Source organism: Glycine max, chromosome 12 (assembly GCF_000004515.6).
Source record: "Glycine max cultivar Williams 82 chromosome 12, Glycine_max_v4.0, whole genome shotgun sequence".
NCBI classification, from domain to species: domain Eukaryota; kingdom Viridiplantae; phylum Streptophyta; class Magnoliopsida; order Fabales; family Fabaceae; genus Glycine; species Glycine max.
In genome coordinates this window covers 16,264,276-16,290,535 of record NC_038248.2, presented here as the reverse complement: position 1 = coordinate 16,290,535, position 26,260 = coordinate 16,264,276, and the positions used below count along the sequence as shown (strand labels likewise).

The 26,260-nt window shown below is 32.5% G+C and overlaps 2 protein-coding genes across 6 annotated transcripts; one reads left to right on the top strand and one right to left on the bottom strand.

The window, feature by feature from the left end:
* Positions 1-6,347: 6,347 nt before the first annotated feature.
* On the top strand, positions 6,348-22,556 carry LOC100785634 (calcium/calmodulin-regulated receptor-like kinase 1). Of its 5 annotated transcripts, XM_014764901.3 has the most exons (13): positions 6,348-6,559; positions 8,132-8,257; positions 10,676-10,762; positions 12,104-12,247; positions 14,569-14,683; positions 17,245-17,344; positions 18,498-18,870; positions 19,502-19,655; positions 20,106-20,232; positions 20,661-20,746; positions 20,826-20,897; positions 21,071-21,271; positions 22,086-22,556. In XM_014764901.3, exons 7-13 carry the CDS (start codon positions 18,554-18,556, stop codon positions 22,416-22,418), a joined length of 1,290 nt encoding a protein of 429 aa, XP_014620387.2. In that variant the 5' UTR covers positions 6,348-6,559; positions 8,132-8,257; positions 10,676-10,762; positions 12,104-12,247; positions 14,569-14,683; positions 17,245-17,344; positions 18,498-18,553; the 3' UTR covers positions 22,419-22,556. The 5 variants fall into 5 exon arrangements, with proteins under 5 accessions (XP_014620387.2, XP_040863649.1, XP_006592513.2 ...); XM_006592450.4 differs by lacking the exons at positions 6,348-6,559; positions 8,132-8,257; positions 10,676-10,762; ... (1 more) ...; positions 14,569-14,683; positions 17,245-17,344 and adding exons at positions 17,412-17,669; positions 17,754-17,808; XM_041007715.1 differs by lacking the exons at positions 6,348-6,559; positions 8,132-8,257; positions 10,676-10,762; positions 12,104-12,247; positions 14,569-14,683 and having other exon boundaries at positions 17,268-17,387.
* On the bottom strand, positions 13,185-13,541 carry LOC112998558 (probable inactive receptor kinase At2g26730). The gene has a single exon (XM_026124671.2). It carries the CDS (start codon positions 13,539-13,541, stop codon positions 13,185-13,187), a length of 357 nt encoding a protein of 118 aa, XP_025980456.2.
* Positions 22,557-26,260: the final 3,704 nt, after the last annotated feature.

Genomic DNA, 26,260 nt, shown 5'->3' with positions numbered 1-26,260 from the left:
GAATCTCAAGACTCCATTAGGCCCTACTCTAAAACTACTCTCCCTCCCTGCAACTATGGACTCTAACTAAGCTGACAAGAATGGGTCAAACTTCTGACCCTCACGGATCTCGCTCAAAAGTTCATTGTTGACTCTCAACATACCCAATTTAATGCTACTAGAGGTGATCTCACATGCCAAACTCATGTCTCTAAACTGCTCTTAGAGATCTAACTCTCTAACCATCATAATAGACATCTGAAGGGATTTCCTAATCAAGGTATAAGCTATTACATTAGCTTTACGTGGGTGATAGCTAACTAAAAATCGTAATCCTTAAGGAACTCTAACCATCTCATTTGCCTCATTTTAAGTTCTCTTTGATCAAACAAATATCTAAGGCTCTTATGGTCACTAACACCTCAAATTTAGATCCTTAAAGGTAATGCCTCCAAAGCTTAACAACAAAAACTATGGCTGCTAACTTGAGATCGTGCATGGGGTAATTCCTTTCATGAATCTTTAGTTGTCGAGAAGGTTACTACCTGTCCTCGCTACATAAGCACTCCACCCAAACCCATCTTGGATGCATCATAGTACACCACAAAGGGTTCGCTCGGGTCAGGTAACACTAAAACTGGTGCAGTGGTCAACCTTTCCTTAAGGGTACCGAAACTACTCTCACACTGGACTTTCCACACAAAAACTTGACCCTTACGAGTAAGCTTAGTCAAAGGTAAGGCTAGCTTAAAAAAACCCTCTATGGATCTACGGTAGTATCCTTCTAAACCAAGGAAACTCCTAATCTCAAACACTGACTTAAGACTTTCCCAACTCATCACTGCCTCTACCTTGGAAGGATCTACTGTTATCCCTCCCCTAGATATAACGTGCCCTAGGAAGCTCACCTCTTCTAGCCAAAATTCACACTTAGACAACTTAGCATACAGCCTATTGTCTTTGAGGGTTTGCAACACAACCCTCAGATGCTTCTCATGTTCCTCTCTAGTCTTAGAATACACCAAGATATCATCTATGAAGACCACTACAAAACTATCTAGGTAGGGGTGAAAGATCATATTCATGTAATCCATGAACACACAGGGGGCATTGGTCACACCAAAAGGCTTAACCAAATACTCATAATGGTCGTAACGGGTCCTAAAGGTAGTCTTTGGAATATCCTCAAGCTTTATTCTAATCTGGTGGTAACCTGACCTGAGATCTATCTTACTGAACACACAAACCCCTACTAATTGGTCCACCAGGTCATCTATCATAGGCAAAGGGTACCTATTCTTAATTGTCACCTTATTCAGCTGATGATAATCTACATATAGCCTCATAGTCTCATCCTTCTTCTTAACTAACAACATCGACACTCCCCAGGGTGACACACTAGGCCTCACAAACTGTTTCTCTAAGAGCTCCTCTAATTGTTTCTTAAGCTCGCTCAACTCTATAGGGGACATCTTATAAAGTGCTATGGATATAGGTCCAGTACCGGGCACTAGGTCCATAGAGAACTCGACCTATCTCTCAGGTGGTAATCCAGACACCTCCTCAAACACCTATGGAAACTCCCTCACCAATGGTATATCACTTATAGGGATTTTGGTCTCGACACTCATACTAGCTAAGATCATGTATGCCTCAACTTGGTTAGCAGACAAAAACATATCGCCTTCATTCACACCAGACTCCGAAAAGACAACAAATTTCTCAAAACAATTTAGTAAGACGTGATTGGAAGAAAATCATTCCATACCAAGAATAACATCAATCTGACTCAAAGGCAAAACAATTAAATCAATAAGAAACTATCTATCAAAAATTAAGGCAGTACATTGCAAGCACACATCAGAAGTTAAAATAGACCCACTAGCAAGTGTATTCACAATCAAGTCAAATTTCAAAGAAGACACATGCAAGGAAAGTTTTTCAACACAAACACGAGAAATAAACTAATGTGTCACACCTGAATCATACAATACAACCAAGGGAACTTGACTTATGAAACACATACATTGGATGAGATCATTAGACTGTGTGACATCAACACCACTAAGAGCAAAACTTTCCCTGTGGTCCTCGATCGTCAGCTCTGGTATTCAAACTTCCACTCCTCTTCTCCTTCCTCGAATGTGGGCAACTAGTACTGAGGTGGCCCTTACCTTGGCAGTTAAAGCAAGTCACTCCTCTATCTATGCACTCACGAGCAATATGCCTAAGCCGACAACACTTCCTACACCTGAGTGGTGTAGAAACAATAGCAAGAGCACCACCACTACCACTACCTCTGCCATCAGGCTGAGACACCCTATTAATTGGTTGAGAACTCCCACCAGCTAGTTGAAGTCCTCCACTGGTCCTTTGTCCCCTAAAACAATGGCCATATTGCCCAGGAGGGGAAGAATATGGCTTAGCACGACTGTGGGTCACTGGCTTCTTCTTTCCTGTTGATCCTCGTCAAAGATCTTAGACATGTTGGTTAAATATGCAAATTTGTGAATACTGTGACAATTCACCATCATCTTTACTTCTGGTTAGAGGCCATTGACAAATTTCACACATTTGGACCCAGCTTCCCCCTAATAATGAGGAAAATATCTTACCATGTTCTCAAACCTAGTTGCATACTCTGCCACCGTCATGCTCCCCTGTTTCAGCTCGAGTAACTCCATCTCCTTCCTGTTCTTCACGTCTTCTAGAAAATACTTTGCCAGAAAAGTTTGTCTAAAAGTCTTCCATAGACTCCAAAGAATCTGTTTGGGTCTCATCTTTCTGATTCAGGTCCAACCCTAAAACAATTTTTGCATGCAGACACTATTCATGAATTATACAATACCTATGACCTCACAATTATGTTTCAAACACATTTAACACGTTACGTTATAGTTTAACCCTTTAGGATACTAACTATAAATCCTACACTTTCCCTTTAATATTGCTCATAAAAACTTTTCTCGAGGTAAATCCCAATCGGGTTATTGCATAATTCACAACTCACAACATAAATAATATTACATCAAGTATTAATCACATATTCATTTACAACCATATCTCATGTCTACAATTTAGCATCTCATAATTTAACTAATTACAAAATATACTTAACAATTAGATAAACATATATAATAATAATAATAATAATAATAATAATAATAATAATAATAATAATAATAATAATAATAATAATCTAACTTCAAGACTTATAAATATATTTACATGTATCAAATATATATAACATACCACTATACAATTACTTGCAATACTATATATATATATATATATATATATATATATAATTAATTAATTAATAATAACAATAATATACGTATCATTAGATAAATATTATATGTGTATTGGTGCAAAAAAAACACATTAAATAAATTTATAAGAAATCAAATGTATAATAAATATTTAGTACGTTAATTACTTTTATATATATATATATATATATATATATATATATAAAAGTAATTAACGTACTAAAAACATTAACATAAATACATTAAAAGCTTATATATTGGTGTATGTATATAAATATAGTACGTAACATTAAAATACTAATTTAATTATATTAATTATATATATAAATGATATTAACGTAAACATAATTAATATATCATATTAATGTAAACTCACATTAACATAATATATTAAAATATTAACATAGATGTACATTAATATAAATATATTAAAATATTAGCGTAAAGCTTGTATCTTTTCCAACTATAGCTCAATTATATTTAATAGTTACATATAACCGTTTTGCGCGTTGTAAAAAAGTAATTTTTTTAGTAGTAGTAATAGTCATTCACTCTATAAGTCCAACAAAATAAATACTTTCCTTGTGTCCATACGGCTGCCTATTAAGTATACCATTCATGAAACTTACAAATACTTTTACTATAATATAACTATATTAAAATATTAACTTGCATTAATATATATTAAATATAAACATAATATTAATATATATATATATATATATATATATATATATATATATATATATATATATATATATATATTAACGTCAATGTATATCAACATGATATATTAAAATATTAATATAAATCTACATTAATATAAATATATTAAAATATTAACGTAAAAGTACATATTATATATATATATATATATATATATATATATATATATATATATATATATATATATATATAATCAACGTAATCAGTATAAATATATATATAAAATAATAATAAACATGCTCATGCTCATATTCATATATATATATAAAAAAGGAATGTATTATATATAATAGACATATAAAATACATAAAAGAAATGTACTATATATATTAATATAAAATAATAACAATAATATTACATATATCATTGAATAAATATTATATATATATATATATATATATATATATATATATATAAAACAAATAAAAAATTTATATACTTATATTGATTTATATGAAAAACATGTATACCTATATCCTAAACATATTTCAATGAAGTCACGGATGGACATCAAGCAAAAACCTAATTACAATGTGAATAAAACTTTAGTCAATTTCTTCAAACCGCTTCAGTCAATTCAATTATCCAATAATCACTACACATATGAATTTCATGATGAGAAGTCATGTACCCGGAAGAAAATATAAAGTTTATTAAATAAAAGTGTCAATATGTGTATGTGTATACACTATGGCGTCAAAAATTTAAAAAATAAAAGAAAAAAAAGAAATCAACAAGATTGAAAGGTCAATATATCCAGTATAAACAAAATCACTATTACATAATTTTTATGCTAATTATAAAGAATCTCAATTCCTAAGGTACACACCCAACACAGGAACACACTAATTTTACAACAAATTTGCATCGGAACACTAATTAGTCCATAAAAAATAGTCAACTCACGATTAATTATGTTTACGTTAATATAATTTTATATGTATATATATAATACATTAGGGTTCTTGAGAGTAAAAAAAAAAAAAGAAACAGAAATATTTTTACAAAGCTGCTCATGATTAAACTTCCTTTAAATAGTGAGTTTCAGTTATCTAATCTTATTTTATTTATTTATTTATTTAAAAGAAGCATAGGGACGGCTGTTACGTTCAATCTTAGAAACAGTATTGTGTAGCTTTGTCCTGTCTTTGAGCTAGCATTAAATGTACTTTTTGAGTTGAGATCTTCAAGAACTTTTCAAAATTGAACATGGAGTGTGCACAAATTGCTAATTCGACTGTCATAAGCTTGTTGAGGATATAAGAACTTTGAATTGGAAAGGCGGCGTGAGTACATAGAGAAAGTAGCACCGAATGTTGCTAAACGGAAGAAAATGTATGTCTATGAATATGAAAGTTAAATACCTAAGGTCAATTCTCATGTTAATAATTAATATTATAGGCTTGTTAAAAGACTTGCTTTACTATTAGAGTATACATTTCTCGCTGATGTACTTTTGCTTTATTCTTAGTGATAGTTATCACTAGTCTGTTAGGACTAACTCTAAGGTAGACTTCGTTAATCTGAGTGCACTAACTAAAGTCAAGTGCTTATGTGTAAAGATATAATTATTGTTCCTCACCTGAGAACAGTTACTGTAATGTATACTGAAGAGTATTTTTAAACTTGCTTGTTAACCTTACACCAATAGTTTTCTGAAACACTACTTGATCATCTGCAGGTTTAATTTGAGAATCTTGTCAATGAACCAACTGAAGGCAATGCATGGCATGTTGACCATATTGTTCCAGTATATCAAGGAGGAGGTATAATTCATTTTAAAGTTTAATCCTACTTGCTTTTTAGGAAGAGATATAATACCAATCTCTAGTTATAGTGACCTGATTTTCCTAGAAATGACCAATAGATTGTGTTTCAGACTTCAACTTTATTTCATAATATGATTTTGGAAGCAATCATAATCTTAAATACTCTGGTACACTTTCGACGAAGGTTTTAGTTGGCTCAATGGAAGTGTCAATATAGAATATTGATGCATGTGAAATATCCATGCTTATAGCTATGATTTTGGGATTAGGATTTAAGTCTCTAAATAGTAAGAGGACGGTATGTATCCATAGTAGTTGATAGCATGATTTAGTTGACACATTTAAGGTTTTTATAATTTAATGTTTTTACGATAGTTATTCTACGACGGTTCTTTGTGAAATTGTCTTAGAAAACGAGTCGGTGGTATTTTTGTAATTATCTTACTGAAAAATGTATTTTACGAGGTACATTCTAAAATGGTTATTGAAAAGCCTTAGAATACGTGTTGATGGCAATCTTGTAATTATATGACATAAAAATTACGACAGGTTTTATTACAAAAACTATCGTTATCTCAATTGAATTTAAAAGTCCTATCTACCTCACGAAGAACGTGCGAGTCTGTCACCCGCAGCCAGCAAAACTAGCCTGCTTACTCCCTCTTGAGCTCTCTCGAACTTTCCAGGCCGCCCTCCGTCAATAAGTTTGCCTTCCCTCGGTGAAGAGGTCCCTCGCGTGTGTGGTAGTTGAAGTGCTTAGTTCCCCTCAGTGAAGTCCTCCCTCGCGACGTTGCGTGTTCGGTTACACAAGTGGTATGTACAGAGCTTGACCCCAACTTAGTTATAGTTATTTTTATTTTAGTGGTTTCTATTTTTTAATCTTGATAGCTCTCATGATAAAAGTGTGGTAAAGAGAAGAGAGTACGAAAGAATAGTAAATAGAGCACACTGCATAAAGATTCTTCATATGAGAAGTCCCCCTTGGATTCGAGAAGAAGGAAATGAAGAACGGCAACGAAACGAAATGAGGTGTTTCCAACTCTAGTTTCGGATGAGCTTCTCCCAATTACGTCCGGTAATAGAATAGGGCGGCTTGCTCTGACCAAGACTCCACTTTTTGCTCCATCCATGGAGCGTATGAATTTCCTGGAATGTAGATAGACCAAAAGAGGGAATGAAGGGATAAGAATAGGAATTATAGTCTCATTGGAAAAAGGGGCACCCATGGGAACATCTCTACTATAAGAGAATAGTATACAAAATATTTAAGTAACTACATATGAGTTTTATTCATAGAATTATGACAGGTGGATATAACAATTTCATATTTTTTTTTTTCAAAATCAATGCTTTTGAAAGAACTTACAAAACTCCCAGATGAAAAGATTTGGAGGGCCTTACCGTGTAGGAAGCAGTGTTGGGGTTGGTGAGAAGAGTTGATTGTGTGAAATTGCAGAGATCAAAGGCTTTTTGGTTCTTGATATGGTTTGATGAAAATTATTTCCAGTTTTAAGATTTATTTTGAAAATATTTCCTATAACACAATCAAACACATTTTCTCCATCATGTCCTATTTTTAATGAAGAAGAAAATAGAAAATGAGGAAACCAAACCGGGGTCTTTATATATTTTTTGGTGTACAACGAGGACAACAAGATTTGAATCTAGTTACTTGGCCATAATATATTCTCACTTCTTTTCTAGAGGGAGTATTATGGCTCGCAACAACTTTGGATTTAGTCATATGGAACATCATCCTCGGTTCTATGTTGTATTCGGCTAGCCACTCTAAATGCCATGATTGACAATGTCTATTTAACAGTTTACTAGAAGAATATGAATATGGCTTCTCATAAGTATTTTAACAGTTTACTAAAATTGATCATCCTTACTAACCATCAAAGTGCCAAACACACATATCTTTGATGGTTAGTAAGGATGATCAATTTTATTTTTCATTTATTGCTAGAAGCTTTCACCTGGGATAAAGCTTATGTTATTGTTGTATACTTGTATTACTATTGCATCCAGAGTCAGAATTCCATAGGTATGCAGGAACCTAGCTTTTCTGTGAATCTCTATTCCGAAGGGATTTAGCATAATTTTTATATGCATTCATTAAACTATTTTCTGTTTTTCACTACCATGGTGGTTGATCTGAATTAGAGATTTTGTCAATGCTAATTCTTTCAGATCGGTTTGGATGGAATTCATATGTTGGATCCAAATACTAGTCGAACATTGAGAATATATCCACTTGAGAACATAACAAGATGTGATGTCAGCTTGTTTATTTACTTCGTGAAATTTTGAATAGATATTTTGAAATTAATTTGCAGTCAATCTCAATATAATGTTTTCTAATTGATTTATGGCTTTATGCAGAAATTCGATTCAATTACCTTTGCATTTTGGTCGAAGAGCTCGATGGATGTTGAGCCAAGACGAATAAGATTGTTGTCCAATAGATATACTACCAACACACTTTTGGATACTGCTGCTACCATACAGGTATACAGAGAAATTCATCTTTCCCGTATGCTAGTATATTTATTTTGCTGATAAGTTAGATTAGTAGACTGGGAATTTGTAAATATCTGCTAGAAGACGCTGGTTTTGTTTCAAGTTACCGGGGGACAGGATTTGGTTTTAGTTACTTGCTTTGTGTAACTTATGATCAGTGTACATTCTAGGTCTTTTTTATTTTTTATTTTTTACCCATGACATTTAGTATTACCATTTGATGATATTTGTTGTATTTGGTGCCACTTACCTTCCTCAACTTTTTCTCCCTAATTGGCCTCATCATTTGTTCTTTATCAAAAGGTTAAAGATTTCAAGCACCAACTCTGAAGATATGCGCTGCCTCTTTGTTTCCTTTTTTTTTTCTTTTTATTACGTATTTACTGTGTTGTTTCTAACATCTGAATATTATTGCTTGACATTGAAATACAATCATGAGTCTGCTACTATATAGGCCATTGATAATCAAGAATAACAGAAAATAGGGAAATAAAATCTCCTAATTTTCTGGTAATCAATCTCTGTTCTTAATCAGTGTTAATTATAGGAAACCATTCTGTCCTAAATTAATTACATATTTACAACAGTTATCTTCCTTAATTTCTCTACATAATATCATATAGCTAGTAGCTTCAATGCTTGAATTGTTCCTTCTTTTTCTTCCTATGGCTGCTGCCAACCCTTCCACCAATCCACTCATTGAGCTAACTACAGTGTCATCCCTTCCCACCAAACTTAATTCTGATAATCACCACATCTAGCACACTCAGATCTTGAAGCCAAGGACCTTCTTGGCTACTTTCTATCCAAAGCCTATGATGTCTGCTACTTCTGCTGCTGCATGGGACCGACTTAAAAAGCACTATGCTAGTAGGTCACATACTCCCATCATGTCCCTCAAGGAGAGTCTTGATTCAATAACAAAACTCATCATTGGGTTGAAGGGACTTGGCCCTGCATTTCATGAATTCTCTGCCTCCATTCAAGAATGTGATTCTCCCTTGTTCGCAAAACTTTTCCACAAACTTGTTGATAGAGATTTTTCTCCAACACGAGGAATGTTAGCAATAGTCCATTCCTAGACTCCAGTACTACAAACTACATTAATAGTTCTCACGCATCCTCAACTCATGGCCAAATCAACCCTCATAGTCACAATTCCTCTACTTGTGCTGACCCTTCAAACAACAACACTCAATGGGGTAATGTCTCTCACTCAGTCCCTGCATGGCAGTATTGTGGTCGTTGTGACCACACTGCCGAAACATGTTACAAGCTGCATGGATAACTTACCCCTCTGATCATCATTTCTACTAAGCAAATATGTCACAACATGATAACAGTTCTGATCCCACTTGGTTGCTTGATTTGTGATCTTGGAAATTTATCCGTCTCTCTTTTCAACACTGTGGCTCCACCTCTATACTTACATTTTTTACTCATTTCCAACTCATCAATGCCATATATGTAACATCTGTAACTCAAAATCTTATCTCTGTCTCACAATTATGTAACATTCTGATTTTAATTTTTCTTTGGCGTTAGAAATAGAGAACAAAGGAGAGATATCCTTTTTAGTATGTATATATGTCTCTATCTTATTGTCTGCTTCTAATTACAAAGGTCATATTTCAGGCTCTAGCATATATATTCTCGCTACATTGCCCTTTTCGGGATTCTTCGCAAAAGACACCAGGGTCCTTCTCATCATCTGACTTATCTTGCTTTCTCTATACTTACCTACAATAGTTAAAATCAGAATTTCATTCATATAATCAAGGAACTATAGACACTCCATTCTAATTGTCTGATAGAGAAGTATAAGAGTGATAAATGATATAACGTGATAAAAGGTAAAAAAAAAATATAGTAAGCACTAATGGATTGTTTATATCGTTAAAGTCTCCACAAAATATTATTCTAAAATTCATATCCTTTTACCCTAGTTAAAAAACAATCATGTCCTTTAATTATTTAGAGCTATACAATAAGTTTGCGTGAGAGAGAGGATTTGTTTTAGAACATCTTTGCTGGAAATTTGTTTCACAATTCTTATACAGACGAATCCACTTGTTACACCTTGGGTTGTTGGAGTATAGAGGAGCGTTTGCCAAATGTAAGAACTGTTCTTACATAAGAACGATTTCTTGTCAATAGAAAAATTAATTTTTTTTGTTTATGCACCACAATAAGATTCCTATAAATTGGAGTAAAGTTTGACTAAAGTTCTTAAAACTTAGTAGAACTCACAAAAGTAAGAACTGATAATTCGCATTATGGTGTTTTCCCCTTGTTCACTTATGATAATTTTCCCCCTTGTGTTCTAGATTTTAAATATTTAAGTCAGCATTAATTAGTTTTCAATTTTATGCTAATCCTTCATTTGAATGCAACAATAAATTGTAGATTACAAGATAGTAACCACTTAGTAATCAAAGAGAAGGTAGGAGCAGAAGATGCATTAGCAAATGGTTTTCCCTCTTTAGAGCCAAGGTAAATTTATGGTTCACTGGGTTTTCTTTGATGTTGAATGTTCTCACCCGATACCACTCCTACAAGGCATGCCAACAAACAACGCCAAACACATCAAGTGCAACCATCTTAATTGGTTCTCTAGAGTACTACAGAAGCTAATAATAATAAGTCTTATGGACTCAAAGAAAAGTCAAAACCAAAAGGCTGAAACAGAGACCACCATGGAAATGTTAGGAAGAGACAAGTACTACCATTAAATTTGATGCAACCGTTTTTGATCAAGCTCATACGAAATGTACATGTAGCTGAGTCAGAACCCCCCAATACTATTGATACGATTTGAACCTAAAATCAAACAAGCTTAAAAGTCAATTTTAGTCAAGACTCTAAGGCAGCAAACTCAGAATGTAGTAGTTACTATATAACAACCAGTAAATCACTGCCACCATCACAATTTAGGAAGTAAACCCATGGAACCAGATTATTATAGTTATAAATTTGAAATACTGCAACATTTAGTTCATTATATAGTTTTTTTTTGGAATTGTTAGCCTCCTTTTATAAATTTTAACCCATTTTGTCTCTAAATAAATAAACTTTAGAATGAAAGATGTTATCTGTTTTATTTTCTAAATTTGTAGTATAATTTTTATTTATTTTCTTATGCTTATTTTGTTTTATTTTTTTAGGAAATAAAAGATAGGCTAAAAAAACCTTTTAGAACTCTGTCCGCAACTTCTTCTGAATCATAAGTGATGAAGCCAAAACCTCTTGGCCTCTGGGTATTGTGGTCATACATTACAACATCAGTAATTGTACCAAACTGATCAAAGTACTTCTTAACATCAGTTTATGTGATTGTTCATGGTAAACCTCCAACAAAAATCTTTTTGGTGCATCCAGTCCATGGATGCTACCAGTTTGTCTGTTCATAGTTTGCTGATCATCCCTAGGAACAGCTTTGTTAGTTTCAACCTGCAAATTCACACCACAACACACACGGATAAAATCTGCAAGTCATTGATGCTTGTTGTCCTATACGAAAAAAGTGTTCAACCTTAACCCAATGCAGCCAAAAAAATCCAAGCACCAATCAGGTTGAATGGAGCCAAAATGAGCATGATTCATATCACACCAACATAGTAGAAAATTATAAAAGTAGGGACACAGTGATCTCTATCAGAAACTGAAATTTAGCTAGGTCCCATCACTGGCCATCCAAATAACATGTATATTCATAATGTATATTCAGTGTTATGCATTTGTTTGCTGTTATGACATTGCGTTTATGGCTGATTGAGTTTTTAGCTATGAAATATTCACTGTAGAAACACACTTATAAGTACTCTCCTATTGCAGATCAAAATTTGTTCTGTGCTACTTTCAATCTAGTATATGAAACCCATTGCAACTGAACTTGGAATATGATGTGGACCTGAGAAGAAACCAAGCTAAGAGTTTTTTATCCTACAAGGAGTTCGTTTTTCTTTTCGTTTTCATTAGGTAATTTTAATGCTCTTGTTTATGACATCAGTCCTCCACATTTTGGATAAACACAAAATGCTTGTATTTTGCATAGAAAAAGTAGAGGTGATAGACCTATTTTGGATAAACACAAAATGATCTGGTTGCATCTCTCTCTAGGCTGATAGACCTATTTTGTCTTTAAAACATGAGTAACCTCTTCTATATACTATCATTAATGCGAATTATTTTAAATTTTTTTTTATACTATAGCTCAAATGATATACATTAATGGTACAAACCAATAGATTTTACCATGTTAGAGGTGTTAAGATTTGCAATGCAATCTCGAATGCAACCAAACAGATGATAGAATTAAGAACACTAGCCTACAAAGCAACAAAAGTAGAAACCTAAATTTGGGCTGGTCCAATATACAACTATCAATATATAGAGATGTCAAAGACATGTATATGCTCTGGATAATTCTCGGGAAAATTGTTAACCTAATGCCAAATGCACCCCGAACAAGTATTAAATATAAATATATCTTACAACAAAAGATACAGAATACACATCTAAAAAGACTTCATAAATATATACCACGTGGGCTTTTGTGCTCAAAGTATCCAACCCGAGAAGCACAAACCACACAGGCAAAGCAGAGAGTAATGTTAGCTGCTAGTGTTACAGAATACTTATTACAAAGATTCCAATTGCTTTTTCTCATTTGTGGGGTACTATTAGTAGTAGTGTACTACTCACTGATGGAATCTCCAATGTGAACTGTGGGGTTCTTTCACTCTGAAGACCCATAAACTAGAATGGTGGTGCAATGAGAATAGTGGAAAAGTAAAGGTAGAAGAGTAAGAAGAAAATGGGAAAGGACATCCAAATTGACCATCCTCTCGTCACTTGCATACTCAGATATTAAAGACTTGTCAAAGACTTCACCTGTCCACTCTTCCTTGACAACTTATTGAACCCAATCAGTCAAGTCAATCCCATTGCCCTTCACTAACTTACCAGTAAGCAATTCAAGTAGAATCACACCAAAGCCATAAACATCTTCCTTAAAGATATCTAATGCACCAGAATCAATAGGACTGGCAAAAAGGGAACCTCTTTGATCATCCATACCCATAACACCATATTCACTTATACATGGCTCCATATTCTTGTTTAGCAAAATGTTGGAGGATTTCAGGTTACCACGAACAATAGCATGATGGCATAGCTCTTGATGCAAGAAAGATAAAGCCTCAGCAATTGTAGTTGCTATCCCAAGTCTGCTGGTCCAGTCAAAGGTTTTTGGAGTACCTGAAAAGCACATACTATATTTTAGTACATGTTACTGCATACACAAGTTTATATAGAAACATTTATAAAAAAAATTCACTTCTAAGGAAGTGTGATATTTATTAATAATGACAACAAAAGCCTTATACTATTAAATTAGGTCGATTACATGGATCATAAGACATCATGCAACTTTGTTAGATGAATTGAAGTTTGAAGCAAAAAAACCTATTAAATTGCTAATTGATAACAAGTCAGCTATTAATTTAGCTAAAAATCCAGTCTCACATGGGAAAAGTAAGCACATTGAAACCAGATTCCATTTTCTAAGGGAGCGGGTGAATAATGGAAAGCTTGAAATGGCATATTGTTCAACAGAAACTTAGCTAGCTAACATACTAACTAAGGCAATTAGGCCTGACAGATTTGTAAAACTCAGAATAGAGTTGGGAGTTATATTTTGTAATGATTTGAATTAAGGGGGAGTGTTGAGTTTAATCCAAATATAAGTAAGGGTATTGTTAGTAGTAGTTGGTTAGAGTGTTAGTTTTATACTGATTTCTGTTTTCTGTGGTAACAGTTTTTTGATAAAAGCACTATATAAAGGTGCATATGTGTAAGTGCTTGATAAGAAAATACACAGAAGTTTCATTGAAATATATTTTTTGTTCATATCTGTGTGTCAGTGTGAAAGGGTTTATTCTCCAATAAGGAGGACCACTTGAATTCTTTGCAGTGGTTTTTTCTCCAACTTGGAAGGTTCTGTTGTGCACCTTGGTGGTGTGTAGGTTTTTTGCATTAATTTCTTTTTCATTTTCATTGATTCATTGTAGAATACATGTTGTAGATTGCATAGTGTTTTGCTTTGGTATTTCATTCACTGTCAAGTCTCTAGGGTGAGGACTTGACTAACAGTTAATATTCATGGACATATTTGAACCAGAGCATTTCTCCTAGGAATATAAGAAACATTTACTTTATATTATATTAAATTGAATTTCATTAGCTAGATAGTGGTGTTATCTCTACCTATAGCATTATTTATTTATGTTTTTTTCCAGGTTGTGTGTATTTGGGATCCAAGATCTAGATCAAAGACTTTGAAGCTAAATGGGCATATAGATAACATCACGGCCTTATTTCTGGATTCTACTAGCAAGTTTGTTAATTGGACACGTAATTTATTCTGCTCTATTCCCCACCAAAAATACTTATGGCATTTCTTCTACTATGGACAAGTTACTATTTACAAACATTAGAAGCATTCTTATTTTTCTAAAGCTTACTCAAAAAGTTGGTAAAAGTAAGCAATTATTTCTTCACAATAAGTTGAACTAAACATACACTAATTAAAGTTAGGACTTAATAATTTACTTATGAATCTTTTTATTATCATGGAACTCCCTCTAGCTATATATCTTTTTATACATTGATCCTTCTTCTATGGCATTTCTATGTGTTGCTACAAGATATATTTAAATAACTATGAACGTAAGTAACATAGATTAAACCCCTATTTTTGTATACAAGCATCACCACTTTACTCCTCAAATGATTTTTGCTTTTAATTTAGCTTCTCAATGATAAGAACCTTGAGAGAACCTTCCCAGAATATATAGTTGATAAATAACATTTTAACTCATGAGACGTGAAGATTACTATATTGTTTACTTAAGCAACAGTAATGTACATTTAATGAAATTAATTATATTAAAATTATTATTTAATGATATTAAAACAAATAATAAATATTTTTTCAAAATTTAATACTATTTATAGCTATTAATCTATATTACTGTTTTCAAATTGGCCATCAAAATACTGTGGATTGTATCCTCTAATTTCTCTCTATATAAATTTCAGTTAAATGTTATGAGACTAAGTATTTTATTTACTCTTATTATAATAGTTTATCTGATTATAATTCTCTTACTTTTAAAAATTTGATTCTAGACTTACATATCAAACTTTTGATAGGTGTACTATATATGTATTATCAACATGGCATGATCATACTCCATAAAGCTCAAAGTAGAGAAAGAGTATCATAAAAAATGCTCGATTTTATAGCAATGTTGCACGAATTTATTTATATTAAATAGTTTTTAATTTAAATTAATTATTTTAGTCTCTTTATTTTTATTTTTTAGTTTTTGATTTATCTTTTCAGTTCAGTGCTTTCCTGTTATTGTTATCTGTTTCTATTTTTCTTTGGATCAATTTTTTTCTAATTTTTATTATTTTATTAATTTAATATTAACTACATCGTAACATTATTTTAATATCTATAATTTCATAATTGAATTGAGATAAGTAAAAGAAAATTTACATAGACATAAAAAATAGATTTCAATAATATCTATTATTCATTTTATTAATGTTATGACATTTTCCACATAACTTTATATATATATATATATATATATATATATATATATATATATATATATATATAGTTAATAAAATTTGAATATATAGTTGATAATGGTTATATATTTCTTTTGAGTTACATAATTGGGCTTTGGAGGCCTTTATCATTGCAAATACTGAAAGATGTGTTTTAATTTGTGAGTTTATAATTTTTTCCTCAATTTTTATCCTATAGTTTGCTATATACTTTATATCAATTATAAATTTCGTGTACTTGTGTTAATCGATATAGAAATTTTGTTATTAATTTTATCTATTATTTTATTACAACTTTTCTTTTTTTATTATTATTTTATTAGAATTTTAAATTTTTTATTTTAAAAATAACACATTCTAAGATAATTCTGTAACTACTTTCTAAGAAAGGTTTTGAAAAAATAGTCTTAGAATTTTTATATTTTTAACTTTTTTTATTAAAAAAAACATTATAAGATAATTTTTAATTAAAAACCGTCTTATAAGAATACATTTTTTAAGACGATTTTTTTAACCGTCATAAAAAGTAAAAAAAATTTACGATGTTAATTATGACTACGATTAATAACCGACGTCGAATGTGTAAATTAATCAACGTAGAATAACTTTTTTTTTAGTTATATGCATTATTTTTTATGAGCATTATAAGAAAATATGAGTTTTATAATTATTAATATATATTTTTTTAGGCCAGAAACAAGGATTTTAGTTGTTTTATCCTTGAGTCGACACTGAATGAAAACAATAGAATACGAGATAAAAAAAAAAAAAAGAGGAGTCTAATTAATTTTTCATTAATTAGGCATATATAGAGACTTAAAATCTTAGTTAATTAATCAATGTTTCAAGAATTGATCAAATTAAAGTCATTTTCATGAAGGTCAGAGGTGAGTTTCATTTTGTTTTCTTCCTCAAATTGAATTCTTACATGGATTCATGACTTCCCTTTATTTCATATCACATATGGTCATTTAGGTGTGTTAGGTTGACAGTTGGAGTTTGCTAGAAAACTTCTGTTCTCATTTTCCCGAACTTTTTAGTCGCCAAAGCCAATTAACTTGGCCATGCACACATCCACACATCCTGTATGATGCATGCATTTTGAAATATAATATGAAAATAAAAATTATTGTTAACTCTTTCGGCTATCGTATACAAAGCAAAAGCATTTAAATATTAAACATATTTTTTATGTTTTTAAATATTAAACATATTTAATTTATGTTTAATTATTCATTTAATACTTATAAGGATCCGTACAATCTTTACAAATTATTGTTTTAGTATCTGTACACGTACTTACAGTTTTTGGTGCGGTTGGTTTATTCCAGCGTGGACCCAATCATTGCTGTGCAGAAGAGAAAAGCAATGAGCCAATGAATGAAGTGAAGTGGTCCTTCGGCAAATGAACGAGTTTGAATCTACAACAAAGTGAGGGTCCCACGTGTCCAGCTTGTTCAAACATCCCTTGCAAGTGTGTTAACTGTTCAATGCACTTTTATTATTCTTTTGTTGTGTGCGACTGCTTCTGCTCATCAACCTTCATCAGATTCTTTAACTCTTCTCTCTCAGCTTTCTTATTGTATTCTCAGTCACATTTGCTTCACTTTTTTATCCCTTCTCACTGCCACACTGTAGTTTTTGTGGTTGTTGTTTTTTGAGTTCTGTGCTAACATAAAGTACATGTGACTGTCTCAAGGTTGCCTCTTTTGTTCTTTTTACCTTGTATGAACTGGCGAGTTTTTGGTCCAACGTGGTACGCGTTTTTCCAGAACATGTTTGCTTTTTGGCCAAACGTTGTTGCTGTCAGTGTTTTGATCTGTCTGGCTATGTTTTTCAGTAAAGGGTGTTCTGTGTTTGTGTCATTCTATGCTGATGTTTCATTTGCTTAATTGGTTTGTTCTCTCTCTCTCTCTCTCTCTCTCTACTCACTCTCTCTTGTATGTGCTTGTTTGATTTCTATGAATTTTATGGGGAGGGAAATAGTTATCTGCATTTGGTTTAATGCCTACTAATGAGAGTTGGTCTAATAGAAGGGGCTAGAGTCCTATAACGTGACAACTCACAGTTCGAATCTCTTCTGAACAAGATGCTCACATTTAATATTCAATTCTGTCTTTTAATAGAATTGTCTTTAGAGAATGATATCCATGAAAAAAAAAAAAAGGATTTGGTTTAATGCCAGTGTTAGCCTTAGCTGGAATTTCATCAAATGATTGAGCCGCTTTTCATAAATCTGAACTTGTTCTTTAGTGTCTTTTTTTGGGCACTGTAAGATTTGCCTTGTTGAAAGAATTCAAAGAAAGGAAAATATGTATATTTCATTTGGGTAAAGGACTGCATTGAACTGCATTTGTTTTTATTTTTCATAAGTTGCTTCTTCCCCTTTTGGGGTCTTTGTTGTCATTCCTTGTTTTCAGTATAATTATGATTTTGATTAATTGACCTGTTGGATTGACATGAAGGGTTGCTATCTTAAATTATTCATTTATTCTTTTTACAATTTGCTTTGTTGTTCAACACAGCTATCCAAGCTGTAGCTTTTAACCATGATTTGTTGTGTGCTTGATGTACCTTTTGGCAGGCCTATAAATGGATTTGATGATCAATAGGGAACAATAGCAAATCAGTGAAGAGGATATGAGAGAGGAGTCACTTGGACTGATTATTGGGGTTTCCATAGGTGTGGTTATTGGACTAGTTTTGGCAATTTTTGCGTTCTTCTGCCACAGGTACCATCGAAAGCGATCACAGATAGGCAATAGCAGTTCTAGAAGGGCTGCTACCATACCTATCCGCACAAATGGTGCTGATTCTTGTACCATTCTATCAGACTCAACCTTAGGTCCAGAATCACCGATAAAGTCAGGAAGAAATGGTATGCCCTTCTGGCTTGATGGGTTTAAGAAGAGTAGTAGCATGATCCCAGCGTCTGGACTACCTGAATATGCATACAAGTAAGATATAGTTTCTTATGTGAAGTTGCCTTCATTTGCCTTTCTTATACAAGTATGCTTTAGACTAGTTTGGATAAATTTCTTTATAAGCACTTATAGATGAAGAAAATAAGTAAAATGAAGTGAGCTTCTCTCGGAAGCTAAAACAAGCTTATACTCTTAAACTTTTATAAAAGCTGTCTCATCTTCTCTAAAAGCTAAGGTACATAAACTTATTTTAGCTTATGGGAGAACTTCAATGCATTTTACCTTTTTATTTTCTTTTCCAATAAGTATTTATGGAGAAATTTATCCAAACAGGTCCTAAGAATTACAATTTTCTGTTTATTTTCTCAGTGTGGAATGTGAAATGGTCCATTAAACTTGCATCGCATGCTTCTTGAATCATGATCTATATACTTTGATGAGAAATAGTTTCTAGTTATTAGGTTGAAACACTTGAATATCAAGTTTTAACTCATCATCATGTCTGTCTTTCTAGATACATCCAAAACATAAATATTTTGTTTTGGATAAGTTTAAAATTTAGTGACTACAGATTGTTTCTAAGAGTGAAATCCAAAATGATTGAACTCTATGAACCGACTGCATTTTTCATTCTTTCCATTGAATCTTTTAAGTTATGCTTCAGGGATTTGCAGAAGGCAACACATAATTTCACCACGGTCATAGGACAAGGTGCATTTGGTCCTGTTTATAAAGCTCAGATGTCTACTGGTGAGACTGTTGCAGTTAAAGTTCTTGCAATGAATTCTAAGCAAGGGGAGAAAGAATTTCACACAGAGGTTGGTTGCCGATGTCATGTACCATTACTTTGGCCACACCACTGATAGAATTATGCTGTGTTTCATGGCATAAATTTCAGGGCCAATTGTATTAGATTTGGTAACTTCAGGAGAAAATATATGAAGTCATACTGCTGAAGAATATAGGAGTGATGTGAATTAGTATTGATGTATAAATACCATTTTGGGAAAATATATTATTAAACTCATGACTATTTCCATATCCTAAATTGGAAAAAATTCTGTTGTTGTTTCTATCTGTGCTACTAAGATAATTAGTTAGTAACTAACTAGGCATGTTTACTTTTAGCTGAAGTTAATGACTCTTGGAACAATTGGTGACATGGTAGTTTTACAGTCTTTATCATATACAATCATTTTCTTTGCTTTCTTTCTTTTTACTCCAGAGTCATTTTCAATTGTAACATTCTATGCAATACTTTTTTTCAGGTCATGTTGTTGGGAAGGTTACACCATAGGAATCTGGTGAATTTGGTTGGATATTGTGCTGAAAAGGGGCAACGTATGCTTGTATATGTATACATGAGTAACGGTAGCTTGGCATCCCACTTGTATAGTAAGTCATCTATCTATCTTTTTCCATGAGATGCATAGACTGTTCTTCTGTACAAACTTTTGCCCCTGAATCTGCTCCTGCAAACATGTATCTATACGCAAATTTCTTTTGTCCCTGGTCGAAAGCCAGAAACTAATCTTTTCAGATACAGAGATTCATTTAAGGGGCTAACTTCTCCCTACGTACATATGTTCTTCCAACACGAAACTGGAAATCAAACCCCGGACCATATGTTATTGTCTTCAAATTATTTTGCTTTACATCCTGTTGTGAAATTAGTAGTGTTAATTGTCTGCTTTCAATTGATGCATTTTCTTTTTCTTTTTCTTTTTCCGTTTCTGTTTCATTCATGCAGATGCATTCGGTGTGTTGGATGTGCATTGTGCAATAATAGATTGAACAATATGCTTTTCTTGTGTCTACATCAGGTGATGTGAATGAAGCACTGTGCTGGGATTTGAGGGTTCACATAGCTTTAGATGTGGCACGAGGCTTGGAATATCTTCATAATGGGGTAAGTTTACATGTGATTTGCAACAATTTAATTTTACTTTGTATGTATATTGTTATAATAGTATGTATTGTCACTTCAGGCAGTTCCTCCTGTAATCCATCGAGATATCAAATCTTCCAACATTCTGTTGGATCAATCCATGCTAGCCAGGGTATGTCCTTGTTACTCGTCCATCATCTTTATCACGAAAAGTAGCTAGCAATAAATACTCACACTATACATTAGTTTATTTTGGTGAATGTCACAATACATTACTGTTGTCATAGTCATTTGTTGCTGTTAGGATGCTTCTTAATCTTTAGGTGATAATGTTGGATCAATCAGGTTGCTGATTTTGGACTTTCAAGAGAAGAGATGGCGAATAAGCATGCAGCTATTCGGGGTACCTTTGGCTATCTTGACCCCGAGTATATATCTTCAGGAACATTCACCAAGAAAAGTGATGTATACAGTTTTGGGGTGTTGCTCTTTGAAATTATGGCTGGCAGGAATCCTCAGCAGGGTCTTATGGAATACGTAGAGCTTGTAAGATCTCTTTCTCTCCCTTCAAACCATAGTGAGGATAATGGAATTGGTGGTTACTTTTTTGGAGATATATAGTGCATACCATACAAAACAATTTAAGTTTTTAGAAGAAATCTGTTGGGGTCACATTCACTTAGTATCCAAAGATTACTAGTTAAACAGTATTTAATACACGATATTAATTGTGTCTAATTATTTAAAAAAGTAAGTATTTAATGATTTATTATTGAGTTTAATGATCATGTATTAATTATACTGAACACCTTTATAAATAACGGGTAATATAATTTTAAAGTTAGTTATTATAAAAGTTCTTAAATTTATCATGGTAATTTATGATCGGATAATACTAAAATTGTTTTGCATTGTTAGAGTGTTAGTACGTACATAACTAATTTTCTCTTTTTTATTTTCATTATAAATAAATATTTTTCAATAAATACTTTCATCTTCTGTTCATTAATCAAGAACTTTTTAAGACAACTTAGATACGGTTTTTTAAGTATCCTAAGTATTGTTTTTCGGTTAGAATTGAAGTTTTATTTCAGTTGACATGATAAAAGGTTATATTAAAGGTTAGTACATAACTACTTGTATAACTTCAATTCTTATAATAACATCAAAAGCACCTAAGGTACCAATCTATTACTAGTATTAGCTACTTGATGACTCTACCTGATGAAATTGTCGCATCAAGAATGAATGATCACTGTTGTGGTCAACAAAGAAAACATGTCATTGATGGCTTTGTTCACTTGAAACATCATGCACATATCATTTTCCAGGCTAACCAAAGCAATTGATGGATGATTAGGCAGCAATGAACACTGAGGGAAAAGTTGGGTGGGAAGAAATTGTGGATTCTCACCTCCAAGGAAACTTTGATGTCAAGGAACTCAATAAAGTGGCAGCACTTGCCTACAAATGCATCAACCGTGCCCCAAGTAACCGTCCTTCTATGAGGGACATAGTGCAAGTGTTAACAAGGATCCTTAAATCAAGGCACCATGGGAGTCATCACAAAAATTCCTTGTCAGCCACAGATGAAGTTTTCATTGATACTGATCAGCTAGAGACCAAGATTTCTGTTACTGACCACAGGAGAGAAGAGTCTATGGATAGTGTAGCAGAGGTGTATGAAGTGTAGAATATGGTTTTACCATAACCTCATTTATTTTTGTTACATTTTATTTTTCGATATTGCCTTTGGATGTACATGATTGTAGATTTGGTTTGTATATACTGCTTTGTAAAATGTTCCATCCAATTTTGTGATCTTTCCTCAGTTATATTGTCTTGCTGAAATGATACTCTAAAAATTGTATTATTTTTTGTCTTGTTACGGGTATCTTTCAATCAAGTAAGTCAAAAATTAATTTTACTCGTGTTAAGGTGATTGTAGTTGACTCAAAGGGTTTTCGCACATGAAGAGGGAGTTCAAAATTTGTATACTATAGTATACTTTCACTAATAAAAGTGAAGAGAGAGATAACTCTGTTTGCATGAGATATGGCTACATTAATTCACACCCATGTAACAATTTCCATATTATAATTTAAATGCTACTAGCTAACATTTAATGTTATCAATGAATTCACTATTCAATTTCTAAAAAAAAATCTTTATTATAATTTGTTGACCAATGTTCTTTCCATTTGTTGCTAGTTGGACCCTTATAATTTAGCACGAAATAATATATATATATTAAAAAATATCTAAATTATCCTTTTAAAATTTCTTTGTCACTATTGATCCTCCAAATTCATTTGATATCAATTTCAATGTTTTGAGTTCATATAAAAAAAATATAAACGGATCTGTATCTAAGTTTTATCCTTTTTTTTTCTTCTCATTTAATATTATAAGGCCACTCATGCAGCATTGCATAAACAAAGAATGCATCTTAATTTCTTTAAAACTAATTTCTATTAACTAAATTTTTGTTGCCACAAACATCCTATGTACTAGGACATTGTATAGTCTAAAAGAATTTTTTATACCAATTCAAATTTGCAGAGTTTACCATGAATATTCCAATTTTTCAACTTACGAACTCGTTTGCTGTTGGAATCGAAGCCAATTCGTGTTCACAATTGATGTCACGCTTCACTCTCAAGAAATACTGTTGGTTGGTTGACTTTGTGCAATTGAGTATCCTCAAGACTCGAGAAATTGTTGAAATCTCCGACATTGATTAGGTGTACCACGTTTAAAAATAGAATACATTATTCTTCTGTCTGAAAAGTCTATGTTGATTGTTTCTAAATTTAGGCCACCTGAATGAAAAAAAACACAATGAAAATCAAAATGAATTGACAATAACTGAATTGCGCCTTTTTTTTTTCTTTGAATTTTTGCTTTTTCTGTATCCTCAAAGTGAGATCATAACAGGAGATTTTAACGTTTTTCTTGTAGCATAAAATTTAGTACTTACTCTACTAGCATCGGGCTTTCAGTAAATCAGTGAAAATCAAAATCTTGTAAAATAACTCGAAAGACAGTATATAAGTGTCAATGTCACCTTCTCTAAATGTGCACAAATAACTGATTTGGCTACATCCAAATCAATAATAGAACAATCGTGTTAGCAACATTGCGCTCCGATTACGAAAATGATACATATTTCCCCCTCCGTGCCTTTCTCAATTCTCATAGTGAGTAAGATTAAAAGTTTACATCAATCGGAGCCGACAAAGGATTAATTTGGAAATTTCATTTTCCCGCTTTTCATATGAAAGATATGGATGAACCGTTAAAGGGTATGGATATTCCTATTTGCCATGAATGGATCAGCATTACTCAAAAAATCATACGCATGCTCCAGCTAGATAATGCTTACCCTATATCTTAATCCAAACCTTTTCAATCTAGATAGAGCATTCTATTCATTTTTTTATGTCATAATCTGATGTATTTCTCAACCGAGAGACATGAACTAATTCCTCATTTAAAAGATTGATCTCTTTTTATAGAGTGTCGCAACATAGGTCACGCAGAACGGCCATAAAAAAAAAGATAAAAAGAGATGTTTCCCTAAAAAAATAAAATTATGAGTTGTCACAAATTTTTATTAAAGAAAAACGTTAAGAAAACAAAAAAAAAAAAGTGGAATGATCTAAGATTCGAGAAAAAAAATTTGGGAGTCGTTTACGAACGGGAAAGGTGTTAACACCCCCACGCACCCCATCATGAAGACGACAGTCTTTAATCGAATGTGCTAAAAATAAAGTGATTTTATTTATTTATCTTTTCTCGAGAACATGAAATTATGTTTGTTATATTTTTGTTTATTTAGAAAAAGAAAACAAATTTTTATTTTTAGAGACAAAAAGGGAATCTTTTTTTAGTTTTTTAGGTCGACAAGGGATTTGTCTGTACTCCTACGTATCCTAGAATGCAAAGAAGAAATCAGACTTATGTAGTTCTTTCGGAAAAAAATAGCTTGTGTATTGGGTTGATTTTATCTTTTTTGGAAAGATTTATTTTAATTGCGTGAAAAGGGTCGTTAAGGTGTTAGACTTTGAAACAATCTCAAGTAATGTGTAATTTTTTTGGAGAAAAAAAGGAGAATTAAATTATCATTTGTTTGAGTATTTTTACATTTTTTAGAAAAGATTTTATTTTTGTGATAAATTTTGTGAAGTCAAGCAAGTTGAAGATCCAACATAAACAAAATTTTGCACACATTATTGAGACACCACCAAGCAAGTCGAAGACCCTACATGAAGTGCACGGAATGTGAAAAAGATTTTGGATTTGCAGTAAACTTTGTGAGGTCAAGCAAGTTAGAGACCCAACATGCAATTCACAAAATGTATCCACATGTTAAACAAGTCAGAGACCTAGCATGGACTGCACGGAACGTAAGAGCATACTAATGAATACTAACAGAATTGTGAAATAAATTAATAATTGACATAACATTACGTAATTAATTAAATGGACAGGATGTGCACAAATAAATTGAATGAGAATAGAAAGGAATAGAATAGAAGCGAGAAATACACTTAGTAATTAACAATGTGAGATTAAAACATGGGAAAAAATAAATAAGTGACAAAATATTTGCAACACATTATTAAGAAGAAGAAGAAGAAGAAGAAGAAGAAGAAGAAGAAGAATGTAAATGGGGTGTGTGACTAATAGTATATCTCACCACTAGCTTCCTCCCACCGTAGCTGCATACACGCATAACCCTACCCTTCGTAAGATTTCTTCATTTGCCCACCTGTCTTCTGTGTTTTATTGTTTTTGTTTTTTTTTTTCATTTCTTTTCACTAAAGCTGTGATTTTTATGAGTACGGGTGCGTTTCCTTTGTTGCTCTGACGTTGATGCGCTTTGTTTACCCTCCCCGTCTTTTGCGTTTTCTATTATTTCGATCTGTTGCAGTTTTTGGATGCTTAAAGCTTTGATTTTTATAAGTACGGGTGTGTTTATATTGATGCTCTTTCAAAGCTTTATGATGTTGTTTTGCTTTAACTTATGTTGCATGTTCTTTGTTTCGCAGAGAAGGTCGAAGAACACACTAAAGCTGCGATTTGATGAGTACGGGTGCATTTTCTTTGTTGCTCTGACGTTGATGCGCTTTGTTTCCCCTCCCCGTCTTCTGCGTTTTCTATTATTTTGATCTGTTGTGATTTTTGGATGCTTAAAGCTTCGATTTTTATAAGTACGGGTGTGTTTATATTGATGCTCTTTCAAAGCTTTATGATGCTGCTTTGCTTTAACTTATGTTGCATGTTCTTTGTTTCACAGAGAAGGTCGAAGAACACACTAAAGTGACGATTTTTATGACTACAGGTGTGTTGTCGATGTTCTGCGTTTTCCAAGAGTTCCATTTGTTGCAGTTTTTTTATATAATGGTTAAACTTTTCTTGCATGTACTTTGTTTCACAGACAAGGTCGAAGAACACACTAAAGCTTCAATTTTTATCTCAAAAAAACGGTTATTTTTATGACAACAGGTGTGTTTTCTTTGTAGTTTTATC